The sequence below is a fragment of the Lissotriton vulgaris genome, chromosome 2_1 (genome assembly GCF_964263255.1).
Source record: "Lissotriton vulgaris chromosome 2_1, aLisVul1.2, whole genome shotgun sequence".
NCBI classification, from domain to species: domain Eukaryota; kingdom Metazoa; phylum Chordata; class Amphibia; order Caudata; family Salamandridae; genus Lissotriton; species Lissotriton vulgaris.
Window position 1 is genome coordinate 357,914,042 of NC_141687.1, and position 13,562 is coordinate 357,927,603.

Consider the following 13,562-nt stretch of genomic DNA (forward strand, 5'->3'; position numbering starts at 1 on the left):
AATGCCAGGTTTTCCAATATAATGAGCGATTACGAATTTTGAGGCACTTATTATGCCAAAGGGTTGGAAGACTCTAAAGATAACAAGCATTGGAAATGCAATAGGTCTCGCACCATTAGAGTTAGTGCTTTTAGAATTGTTTATGGGTTTTTTTTGTAAATGTTTAGCATTTTTGTTTCCTGTAGCCAATGCTAAAGTATTACAAATAAAAAAAAGCCATAAACATTTCTAAAAGCTCTAACTGAAATGGTCTGAGAACTATTGCACTGTGTGAGGGTGAGTGAGGGTGAGGGTGAGGGTGAGTGAGGGTGAGGGTGAGTGAGGGTGAGGGGTTGAGGGTGAGTGAGAGTGAGGGTGAGTGAGGGTGAGGGGTTGAGGTTGAGGGTGAGGTGTTGAGGGTGAGTGAGGGTGAGGGTGAGTGAGGTGTTGAGGGTGAGGGTGAGTGAGGGTGAGGGGTTGAGGGTGAGTGAGGGTGAGGGGGAGTAGTTGAGGCTGAGTGAGGGTGAGGGTGAGTGAGGGGTTGAGGGTGAAGGTTTGAGGGTGAGGGTGAGGGGTTGAGGGTGAGTGAGGGTGAGGGGTTGAGGGAGGGTGAGTGTGGGTGAGGGTGAGGGTGAGTGAGGGTGAGTGAGTGTGAGGGGTTGAGGGTGAGTGAGGGTGAGGGGTTGAGGGTGAGGGTGGGTGAGGGGTTGAGGGTGAGTGAGGGTGAGGGTGAGTGAGGGTGAGGCTGAGGGGTTGAGGGTGAGGCTGAGGGGGTGAGGGTGAGTGAGAGTGAGGGGTTGAGGGTGAGGGGTTGAGGGTGAGGGGTTGAGGGTGAGTGAGGGTGGGTGAGGGTGAGTGAGGGGTTGAGGGTGAGGGTTTGAGGGTGAGGGGTTGAGGGTGAGGGGTTGAGGGTGAGTGAGGGTGAGGGGTTAGTGCAAATTCTTCCTCTTCGACTCCAGAGCACTCTTGTTTCCTGGCTGTAATCGGAGGAAACAAATCTGAAGATGGTGACTACGTTGAAGGGTTTTCAGTGTGTGCATTCGACATCATACAAGAAGGGTTTATAAAGAAATAAGGGAACCCTGTGAGTCAAGAGGGACCTAGGGTATGTAATATATTATAAGAGACAAAGAGTCCCTAGCAAATATGTATAGAGCAATGGTACACAGATTAAGACCTGTGTTGATTTTATACAAATGTAAAAGCAGTATTTATTCACAAGCAATCAAAAATCAAAGCCAAACAGACCAGGTGCAGTGGGTAAAAATATGATAGTCAACAGATTCCAAGCCTTCAGGCATTTACACATATAGTGACTACACCAGCAATATGCATGTTAAGAACAGTCACAATGCAACAAACACTTTGTGCTCCACATGAATCGAAATGAACAAGTTTGGTATCAAGATGTGTTAGTCGATGACATTTTGATCCCTACTAGCATCGGGGGGGGGGATCATCAGGACACAAGAGCATATGCCTGAGAGGTTGCCTGTACAAGGCCAAGAAGTGGGATAAAAAAAACGGGGGTAAGGAGGGGGATTAGAGGAGAGGGGAGAAACAAAACAGAAGGATATCTAGATGTAGAGCTGGGCGACAAAGCAAAGAAATAATGTGAGGTATGTATACAATTAAATTATCAATTAGATGTAAAAATACTGGAACGTGCAATGGAATTGGCAGTGAAAAACCATAAGTGGTATGAGCGGTGAGATCAGATAGTGTACGCAGTCGAGTGAGGAGTAATGGCCAGGGCACTGAGATCGATGTAGCGCATGCAGTGAAGGAATACACAAAATGAAGTGAGTGGAGAAGTGTGGTCCCAGGTCTGATATCACTAGCGGGGAAGTGGGAAAAGTGTGCAGAATCTGGAAAGGCTCATGTTGCGCTAAAAATCTGGAATTTGCAAAGAGCTTAGGCAAGTGCATTCTGGGACGAAATGTGTCAGGAAGTGGAAGAATAATAATGGGGGACTTACAGAGGGGCAGAGTACCAATGTACTTAGAGCAGATACGACTTCCAGAGCTGAATCCAGTAAGGCTCACGTGGGGAAATAATTCTAAAAATTACACAACCTGGGGCCAAATGTAACAGGAGTACAGACCGTAAAAATGAGTAACTTACATTGAGGCAGAGTATCGGTAACACGCCCCCATATAGCAGAACCACGATGCGGAGCCTGCATTGAAAACTCCAAAAGTGAAAGAACGTAGCTCTGCACGGGTAAAAACTCAGTCCCAGAAGGAAGACAGCGGGTAGAACGTTCGCTGAGGCCCAACAGCTGAGCGCACACTAGGCGGGAGGCCGCCGAACGCTCTGGCAAGAGAGTTCCCGCTGAGAGGAATCACTGTGTGGAGATGTGAGCTGGGGGATGGGGCGGAGCGGGTAAAAAAAAAAAAAGACGGAGGGAAGGCAGATAAGGGGAGGGGGGAGGAGAAATGCGACACGGCGGGCAGGGGAGGGGGCGGAGCGGGTAAAAAAATAAACGGAGGGAAGAGAGGGGAGGGGGGGAGGAGAAATGCGACACGGCGGGAAGGGGAGGGGGCGGAGCGGGTAAAACAAGACGGATGTGCACGCGCTTTTAAGCTCAATGCGCATGCGCATTGAGCTTAAAAGTCACGGGCACTGCAAGGAATCGCCACGATTCCTTGCAAGTTGGATAAAGAGTGGATGAGCCCCCATAGTCTCGCTTGCTCGATGCGCATGCGCATCGACAGGCGAGACCTAATAAAACTATTTGGGTGCATGCTGTGAGCTGCTTCTGGATTTGGCCTGCATGTTATTACATGCTCTGCTCAAGTGAATCAAAGATATTAACAAAAGCGAGAGGTCCATCCAGCCCATGTTATAAATGCAGCCTTGATTAGATGTCAAATGGTGCATTCAGGCATTGCAGCCTCTCTGAACAAATCATTTTTGCAGGTTACAGGCAGTGTTGTGCAGAAGACAAATTAACATTGATATTAAGTTGCAAGATAATGGTAACAAGTTACATATCAAATATAAGTACACTTGTTATACACGCATATTATAGAGGAACAGTCACATTTCTGTATCTCACTCTACAGGAAATCCAATTTTCGTAGACTAGGGAAAGATTAGAAAAAAACATCTATTAGCTAAGCTAATAGGTTTCACCATAGTGGCCTATATATAGGCTTTTCTGATCAGTGGCATAGCCAGTATTTCATGATCCTACAGTGGCCCCTCGGGCTTCGGGTACCCGGTGTCTCTGCACCTGCTGCACCGATGGGGGATATGCCCCAGTTACCAATGCTTTTGCAGATGCTGCACTGGCAAAAAAAGAATGTACAATGGCGAACGTCACTTAGAACAGTACATTTAAAAAAAATGTATTTGCACAAAAACTTTTTCCATAGGGCCGAGCTGCTCCGCAGCAAGTGGCAGCTTTTGGGCCCGCCAATAAAAAATGAACAAAAAATCCTTGGCGGATGGTGGGGTGAAGCATCAGGAAGTTGGCAGGGAGAAATGGAGAAACAGGTGCACAAAGGCACTTTATGAAATGCGAACTGGCACTGCAACAAATGGCAGCTGCTGGGCAGTACCACATTAAAAAAAATGCTGCAAGGTAGCGCAGGAGCGGTTTGATGGGAACGGGTAAACGGAAAGCAATGGGCAGGGATGGATATTTAAGAGGCAGAAAGCAGCAAAAAACAAGAGTGACAGCAATGGAAGATATACATTTTTAATGAGTGCTTAACAGGAAAAAAAGTAGTTCTGTAAATGTGAGCAGAGGAAGGATACAAGTAGCCAATTAAAAAGACGGTAAACAGGCTATGCACCAAGAGAGGGACAAATACAAGAACAGGAAGGCAAGCCAACAAAGGAGAAGCAAGGAAATCAAAGTCACAACAAAACCGATTGATGTAAGCAATTTACAGGCTCTAAGCCCGCTGTAAGTTGTTGTTATGGCCTACAAGAAGCTTTAGGCCACTGACAGGTAAAAGCTATCTGGTAGGAGAGACCTAATAAGACCTTTCAACTCGGGTCATGCTAGAGCATTAATTAATTCCCCCTCCTCCCCGCCCTTTCCAAGGGCAGGGCTTCTGTTTTGCCAAAGGATTAGAAGGCTATGTTAACTTGCATTAGGGCACATTATCACTGTCCTGGTGTGTGGACCTCACTCCCTGCTTTGGCAAAGTTTTTTGCGGTGCTGTACACTAAACCCCTCATCTAAGGATGGTGGAGATTAAACCCTCTTCTTTAATTTTGGCCATTGAAAGAATACCTCACCCACCCCGCACTACCCAAGTAATCTTGGTTTCACACTAAACGCGCCTCACCTTGACCAAGGGCGTGAGTTGTACTAACTCCCTCCCGCAACCCAAGGGCGAAGACGATGTTTACGAAGATCTCCCTCGTCTTACCTGGTGGGGGGAGAAATGTCTCCCTGCCTCCTTATCTTGCCTATGGGTGACGAGGAGGGCTAGCAACAACGCTGTGCCCAAGGCCGATAGGGTAACGACCTTGCCCAGGGGCGAAAGGGGCTTAAAAACAGAACTTTGGTAGTGCCTCTTACTCTTGTGTGTGCTATAGAGGAGCAGATCACCTGCCACCAACCCCATCACCGTTGTCTAGTAGGGAACTTGGCACAGGAGCGGGAGGCAGCTCACCAATTTTTTTATTTTAAAGCCTGCAACCTTATTTATTTATTTTTATTATTTTTTTTTTGGCAGTTGTTTTCTATAATGGAACTCCACCGATGAACACTGGAACGATTTACATAAGCACCAGTTACATTATACAAGTTCGGATTATTTTAGTTCATTTTATTAGGCACTAGGAGATTAGGTGATTTGTTCAGAATCTCAACATTTTAAGGGGACGCCCAACTGAAACCTGGTTCCCCAGCATCAAAGTCCACAGCTCTGACCATAACACCACATTCCCTTCCTTGAGCCAGGCAAGTGCTGCATTGGATGCACTCACTATCTAACCCCTGGGCAAGTAACAGTTAACATTAGAACTCCCCTACCATGCCCTTGGGTAAGGCAGGAGCAGTTAATTTAATAAAACCCTCCCCAGCCCTTGGGTAAAGGGGGATGTGTATAGGCCTGATATTCCCACACACCCCAATGAGGCTATGTATCAAACTCCGTCCACTGATGCCTGTCACCGCCGTCCACTCGGGATTGTGCAAAGCAAGGACCCCCTGAAAACTAGAGTAAAACTCTACTCCTAGGACAGGGATAATAATGTATGTGAAAAAACTCCTAGGCAGTTACAATATGGAGAACAACCAGCATGAAATGACAGCAAAAGCAAACTAAAGTTAAAATGTCAGTTTAATAAACATATTAAAAAATCATACAATTTATAGTACGATAGTTGCCCTATAACAATAAAAAGAATTAAAACATAATCCATACATAAAAATACAAACAATTTATACACATTTGGAGGTTTCTAACCATAGAAACCAAACAGTCTGTGGCGAATGAAGTCACATACATCGCCTACCACTCTCCACCCCTCCACATTTATCGCCCGAGCCCCGTATGACTATTTTTTTTTAAACCCTCTCAAAGTTTTCAAACATCAAGAGAGATTTTTTTTTAAGTGAGTACAGCAATTGGCAGCGTGAAAAAACTCTCCACACATTCCGGTGCTCAATTTAAAAAAAAAGTTTGTGGTGAGTGGACTACCACCATCATTACTTTTTACATAGTTAACATGAACATTAGTAACACCAATATTTCTACCACCACGATTACCATCTCTACTACAAGCACTAACATTCTTACCATTACCAGCACATTTACGCGCCTTCTACCATTACTAAAACCACCATTGCCACGTTTGCTACTACCATCAAGAGCACCCGATGCACCACCATTACATGTATCAACTGCACCACAGCAGCCTTATATGCTGCATATTATATGCATCACTACCACCATCATACGCCAACACGCCCACCTTCCTATGTCCAGACAACAATGTTAAACGCCAACTCACTGACCGCAGGAAAGATAATACCAGGGATTTCTTTGCCTGGGGATCTCTTTGGTATTTAGGGAGTTGGAGGGGGGGGGGTCATAGTGGCACTGCCAGCTTACAAGGCCTTGGGCCGGTGGCGTGCACAGGGAGCATCAACATGGACTCTATTAGTAATCTATTAGTAATCAGAAGAGTGCTGCTAATCCCCAGGATTATACACAAGTCTGACACACAACAGATCGACTCTTTCCATGTGCTACCGCACCTAACACACGCAATCCATTTAATGCAGACACCTGCCTGATACACTGAGAATACTAAGTCCTGGCTTCATACACTAACTGTAGACACTTGGCACACACTCCTTACTACATACATAGTCGTGACTGTAGACACTTTTGACAGACACACCCTTGAGTCTACTCACTGTAGGGAGACAGGCACTTCTGACAAACGCGCTGTAGAATGGTGAGAGTGTGGTTGCATCATATGGCAATTGTATGATCATATGTAAGGGAGTAGGTGTATGAAGTTGGCTGTGTGTTTGTTTTATGAGGTGTGTTTGAGCGTATACCAGTGCTTGTTCAGACATACAATGATTGCTGTAGTTATATATGAATGATGTACGGCTACCCCACTGATGGTTGGTGTTATGCTGTAGACACTGTAGCATTTGTAAATGCTGGCCGCATGGGTGGATGATGGTCGGTGTACTGGCTATGATGGTGGCTTTGTGTATTTATAATGATGGATGGGTGGCCATTTGATGTTGTATGTGTGATTTGATCTTGTGTGTCTGAAGCAAGGAAAATAGGCCTCCATCCCATGGAAGTGAGAAAAAAAACAAATATAATTGATGTGTAGTGGGCCCCCGAGACCCCCGGACCCAGTGCTGCTGCATTATTGTAGCTTTCCTTTGCCTGCACCTCATTAAACTATGACCTCCTAACGGATGCTCTAATGAATACAATATGTAGTACAGACGCATTTGTTGCTAAGGTGTGCAAATACTATTTTGCGAGTTTGACAGGATTTAAAGACAAGATTAGGAGACAGATCAACTTACTGAAGCAGAAGTCAGATGCTAAGTAAGTATAAAACAACCACTTTCAGAGCTAGTTTCCTAAGTGGAAGGAAATGATTAAACACCTTACAAAAATGAATGAACACCAAGTACTTTGAACTTGTGTGGCTAAAACCTCCTTTCCAATGACAGATGAGTAAAAAAAGAGCTGCACGTTTGCAAAGAGAAAACGCTACCTTTACTCTGTCTTCTGTTCATTCCAGTAAACTGGGGTGTAAAATATGCTGATGCAAACTGTAGGGACACAGTTGAACAATTTCGTGTTTTAATGCACACGTTTTTAAATCATAATGTTGTTTCTCAGAGCACAGGCAACTAAAGGTGAAATGTAAGGAACAAACATATTTTAGGCTGGAACACATCGGTCATGATGCGGTGTCTAGGACGTGAGTTGTTTTATCTCCCACAAAAAACGGCTGACGTTAAACCCTCCTATTCCCACCCTGAGAAGAACTCCGACACTCTGCACACATTGGTGTGGGGTGCGGTGCCCATGCTACCTGCAAGGCTCTGACTGGGTTGCTTGTGCTCACTGCATGCTGTCATACCCCCGTGTGCTGCTTCCTGTCTGCCGCGCTGCCGGCAGACTCCGTGTGTGGTCCCCACGCTGCCTGCAGCGTCCCGGCCTCTCCTGTGCAGACACGCACCTCCAGGGAGGGCTGCGTCGGCCTGACTCAGGCATGGCGGAGTAAGCAGGCGACACCCTCCTCCTGACACGCTCAATCGGGACGGCCATTGAACGCAATGAACTCGCTGCCCGTGCAAGTGTGCAGTTTCACACTCGATGTGTATTACACCTAGAGTGTACTGTGAAACAGTGTTTGCTCGTTTGTTTGTGAACTGTGTGACTTGCACTGTATTTCAGTGGAGCTGGAAAAAATTTCTGAGTGGGGCTGCCGCCGTCAGTGTAACATCACTGAGGGCCTAGTGGTTGTGAACAATCCAAGCGATACACAAAACAGGTATAGCAAGTGAACCACGCCCATCCAGCAGGCGAGTGTTAAGGGTGTCGTACGTAGCGAATGGTGCATTTTGGAGTACACGGTCACAAATATATTACTGAAGCATGGTGTGGGTATGGTGTGGTAGCAAACTGTCATTTACAGACTGAAAGGGCTACACTTTTGACACTGACATGCAGTTTACTGATAAAACTGTGTAGCATAGTGGGAATGAGGTTTTAGCAAATATTTATCATTTGCACATCAAGTAAAGTGTATTGAACTGATCTGAGCCTATTAAAATCTTTGTTTCCAAAGCACTTGAGAATTGCAGAAGAACAATTTGCTTAATTTGAGCTTTACTTACTGTTAGGTTTTCAAATATGTGTATAGTTTTTTGGAGAATCAAACATACATTCTCTTACATTCTACATACAGCCTTTCCTTTTACACTCTCCCTGTTCCCCAGCAAGATTGTCAGATACTTCACTTAACAATATCCTCTGTGAATTGTACATCATCGCCCTGAAGAAGTTGTAGCCCCGTCCGCGCGTCGGCGTTTTTTCATGTGGGGTTTACCGGACTGATCCTTTTTCCATCCCCCGGATTTCTGTTTTCCATCTATTATTACTAGATCAGCTCTTGGCCATTATGTACTTGTGGATTGGTTGCCTGGTTGTGGTAGGAAGTGTTTGATATGTTGGTATGTATGAAGGTATGAGAGTTTTGTATGACCTTGGTGTGTGGGACTGTATTTGTAAATTATATGTTTTTTTAAGAAAAGCCCTATGTGGTTTGATATCTTTGCATTGAAAAAAAATTCTCTTTATGGAATAAAATCTTTATAAATGTGCTATCATGTTCCGATTTGATCTATTTTTGATTCGGGGGTTCTAAATGTATTAAAGGACCTCCTTGTGAGGCCTATATTTAATCTGTGTGGCAGGTATCTCATCACATATGAACGGTGTATCACAATCACTCTGCATACATATAGTCTGTCTCTCTCTCCCCCTTCACCCTCTTTCTCTCCCTCCCCCCCATCCATCTCTCTCTCCCTGAGTGTGCCGGGCTGAAATTCCTGCTTTGCTGGTTTCTAAGATCCTGCCCTTATCTCGTGTCTCTGTGTTTCCTGCTGTAGTGCTTCACGAAGGAGGCAGCTCTGCACTGCCGGGGCTCCTTCCACCCTAAAGTGACCTCAGCATGTCAGCAGCAGCGCACCGGCACAGTCGGGTAAGTACCTTCGCTCTCACACCTGCACATAGTACTGGGTGGTGAGCATGAAACTCAAGCTACTTTTGTTATGTTGTTTAGATCAGAGTAGCACAGGCTTCAGATTCTGTCTGATGATGTATCTTTGAAGGCCTGTACGAGTCCTACACTTTTGCAGGAAGCCATTTTAGCGGTAGAGCACTCTGTGTTTCTTCATGAAGTAGAAACTTGATCAGGGTATGGAAATGTAACCCCTTTTCCGATGTCACTGCCAAATGATCATTGAGAAGCCTTTCCAGCCTGGTCCCCTTGAAGGCCCTAATGGATTGAAGCATAAACATTGTACCCACTCAATCTACAAAATACATATGCCTTAACTTACACAGTAAAATGGAGGATACTCACGGGGTCCAAGGGCTTCGGCATAGCAGTTACACAGACACAAGCAGATGCAAGGCCTCACTTAGGCCCTGGCAGGCTACCCGTTTTTAGGTTTCACCTGAAACAGCGCGTGTGCGATTTCTTGTGAGTTTATTGCTCTTTAAAAAAAATATCTAAAAAGGGTCTTTGAGCCCACCCATTACTTACCATTGGTAGGCTTGCTCATCACTCTCCTTTCTTTTACCTTTGGTAGGCTTGCTCATCACTCTCCTTTCTCTTACTTACCATTGGTAGGCTTGCTCGTCACTCTCCTTTCTCTTACCTACCATTGGTAGGCTTGCTTGTCACTCTCCTTTCTCTTACTTACCATTGGTAGGCTTGCTGATTACTCTCCTTTCTCTTACTTACCATTGGTAGGCTTGCTCGTCACTCTCCTTTCTCTTACTTACCATTGCCCTTGCTCAGTTCTCTTAGTTCCCTAGGAAAGCTTCCCACAGTCCCTGCCATTGCACCCTTTGGCATTGACCAGCACTCCTCGCACCCCATCTCTAAAACCTTACCCCTCCCTAACACCCCCTCCCGCCCTCGAAGAATGATGGTCGAACTTACGACCAGCGACATTGAGTATCTACTCGTCTCTTACTCCATCACTCTAGAAACTGTCAAGGTGCCTATTGCCCAAATTCAAACCATTCTCGCCAACCCACACAGGGAACCCTCTAACAACCACAGAGTCGTAAATAGCAACAACCTTAAGAAAGGGAACATCACTTAGACTCCTACATCAAACATGCCTATACGTCTGAAATGCCCATTACTCAATTGTAGATCAGCAAGCAAACAAGCTTCAGATATCTTCGACCTCTTCCAAAACAATGAGCTTCATATCATCATCCTCACGGAAACATGGCTAAATCCTTGCTCCACCCCCATCTTAAACCTCCTAGTCATGACATAATCCTTCTAGACAGAGCTAAGAAGCAGGGCGGTGGACTAGCTTGTATAAACCGGAATGCACTATTTGTCTCCCACATGGAGACCTCTACCTCATCCGTAGTTGAATACCGTTGCCTCAACATATCTAGTAATCACCTCCCGGTTTGCAAACTTCATACTTTCTACCACCCTCCAGGCGATAACTTCCTCTTCATCAAACAACTAATGGAAATCCTCCCTTCCTCCTCAGTATCCCAAATCTACCTCAGTGATTTCAACCTTTACTGGTCTAAACCTAATGACCAAGTGGTGATCTGCCTTAACGCATTCCGATCTGATCTGGACCGTACCCAATTCTGTGACCGGCCAACTCAAAACACAGGAGAAATTCTGGACCTCTTTATTTCAAAAGGTAATACCATCACATTGGAGGACATTACCCCTTGTGATTGGTCCGACCAGAACAGCATCTTCTTTATGAACAGGGAGGTGTTACGGAAAGGGACCAACCCCAAAAAATTAAACAGTGGAAAAGGGGCCGCAGGAATATTAACGCGGGATGTCTCGCTTTCGAATGTAAAAATGCCTTATCTTCCCAAGATGACATGACTGATGTACATGATCTCACTGACTTCTATAACTCTCCTATCTCTGGTTTCATGGATTCAATCACACCTCTACAACAACAAAAATGCCTCCTCAAAATCTCCAAACCCTGGTTCAACAACAACCTAAACTCTGAATGCCGCAACTTAAGGGCAGCTGAACGTCTATGGAGATCAAAACCTTCCGTGGATCATCTAAAAGTCCATAGATCGGCTAGGAGCTCCTAAATAAAAAAAATCAAGACTACTAAGGCTGATTATTTCAGAGCCCAACTTATTCAAGCCTCAAAGCGCCCTAAGAGACTTTTCAGAATTTTCAAACAGCAATCAGCGAAAGTACCCAACCACCTTGACTCAGCAGACAAGTCACCTTCATCCAACGATCTGGCTATATTCTTTATGGAGAAAACTAAACTCATTAGTCTTGACCTTGAATCTAAGAGGACCCTTCCTACATCATTTGCGAGTGCGGCTCATCCTGCCCTCTCTGAGAGTCTAAAGCCTCTTAGTATTAGCACCAAGAACAAGGCCGCTTGGGGCTCCTTCACTCCCTCTGTGAAAACGATATCCACAAAACTCTTCATAGCATCAACCCTTCTAATCACTTCAGCAACCCAGTACCACCGTCTGTCCCAAGGCAAGATCCCCGAATGTCTAAAAGCAGCTCAGGTTTCACCCATTCTTAAAAAACTTGATGCGGACAGAACTGACTTCAACAACTTTCATCTCATCTCCAATATCTCCACTCTTGCTAAGCGCCTTGAAACCCTCTGGGTATGTAGTGCGCTATATAAATGTTATGACTTGACTTGACTTGCTAAGCTCCTAGAAAAATTTGTGCAATCGCAACTCTGCACACACATTGAGAATGTGAATCTCCTAGATCAACATCAATCTGTTTTTAGGGGCAGTCACTGCACCGAATCGGCGCTCAGTCACATTATGGATGACATCCTAAAAATGTTAGACCACAATGAATCCTGCCTCCTAATCCTCCTTGATCTTTCCTCAGCATTCGACGTGGTTAATAACGATAACCTCTTAGCCATTCTGGAAAACATGATGGGCCCTTCCGGTATGGTATTGCAATGGTTCTTGTCCTTTCTTCACAATAGATCCCAAAGAGTCAAGGCAAATCAAACCCTATCCCAGCCTTCTACAGGCTCCATGGGGGTCCCTCAAGGGTCTGCCCTTTCTCCCATACTCTTTAATATTTTCCTGGAACAGTTAGCAAATGCTCTAAAATCCATGAATATTCTTTTTCATATGTATGCTGATGACACGCAACGTTACCTGAAAATCAACTCATTTGAAGACTTCATTTTGTCAATTCCACCTTGACGATTACCCAAAACTGGCTAACTGAGAACCACCTCCTTCTCAACACCGCCAAAACAGAATTTCTTCTCAGATAGACCTCTGGATGAAACACCTCACTGCCTTCAACTGCTCCCCTCTTCTCATCAACTCAACTTGAACAAGAAGAATAAAATTTGTAAGATGTGTAAGGGTGCTAACCACTAAATGAGGATTCTTAGAAACCTAAAACCAGTCCTCCCTCAAGAGGACTTCAAGTGGGTGGTTCAAGCCTTTTCCTCCCGAGACTAGACAATGGTAGCGCGACGCTCTGTGGCCGCCCCAAATATACCTTAGCCCCGTTTAGGGCTTTGTTGAATGTCGTTGCCAGACTGATTACTGACACAAAAAGCAATGGATACATATCCCAAGCCCTAAGATCTCTAAATTGGTTACCTTACGAAGCAAGAATACAACAAAAGATTGCTTGTTTGACGCAAAAAAGCCCTCCATTTTAAAATCCCTGGTTACCTGGCTCAAAAACTAGAATTATCAGGTGGGGGTGGACCATCAAGAAGTGCAAATTCTCTCCTATTTAAACCTCAGACCTTTTGCAAAAAGAGAACGAAGCTCAGAGCCTTCTCTGGCTCGGCACCGAAGAGCTAGAGCGCTCTCACACCGGAAAGCCACAGAATTCCCTACACAACTGCTTTCAAACATGAAGTAAAAATAATCCTAATGAACAAGTTCTTGCCTTAAATGGCCATGGTTCGTCTGTTTTCTAAAAGTCCTTTAATTTCTCACTTTTTTTGGCCTAACAACTGTAATGCTCAGGATTGTCTGCCATACCCTACTAAGTAATGTTTGTTCGCATCCTTGTAGAATGTTATTAGTTCATCATGTTAGACTGTTACCCCCTCTGCAATGTCCCCTTTACTTTATTCTTCCCTTCCTTTAGGTGAAGCGCTCCGATTGCTTCAGGGTCTTGTTCGCGTGATACAAAACTTCTGTAAATAAAATTGGTAGGCTTGCTCGTCACTCTCCTTTCTCCCACTTACCATTGGTAAGCTTGCGGTCACTCGTTTCTTTTGCTTTTATTGGTCAGTGCAGCGGCAGCAGGGCTGGTTTCATTTTGCAGTCTCACTTGCTTCAAACAGCAATAGGAGG

General features: G+C 45.0%; 1 protein-coding gene across 2 annotated transcripts in view; it reads left to right on the forward strand.

Annotated features, from left to right (window-relative positions):
- RAB34 (RAB34, member RAS oncogene family) overlaps positions 1-13,562 on the forward strand; it is a 125,613-nt gene that overhangs the window by 9,094 nt on the left and 102,957 nt on the right. For both annotated transcript variants that reach the window (XM_086955152.1, XM_086955153.1), the window contains exon 3: positions 9,107-9,198. In XM_086955152.1, the coding sequence (XP_086811278.1) occupies positions 9,107-9,198 (92 nt within the window). The remainder of the gene's footprint in view (positions 1-9,106; positions 9,199-13,562) is intronic.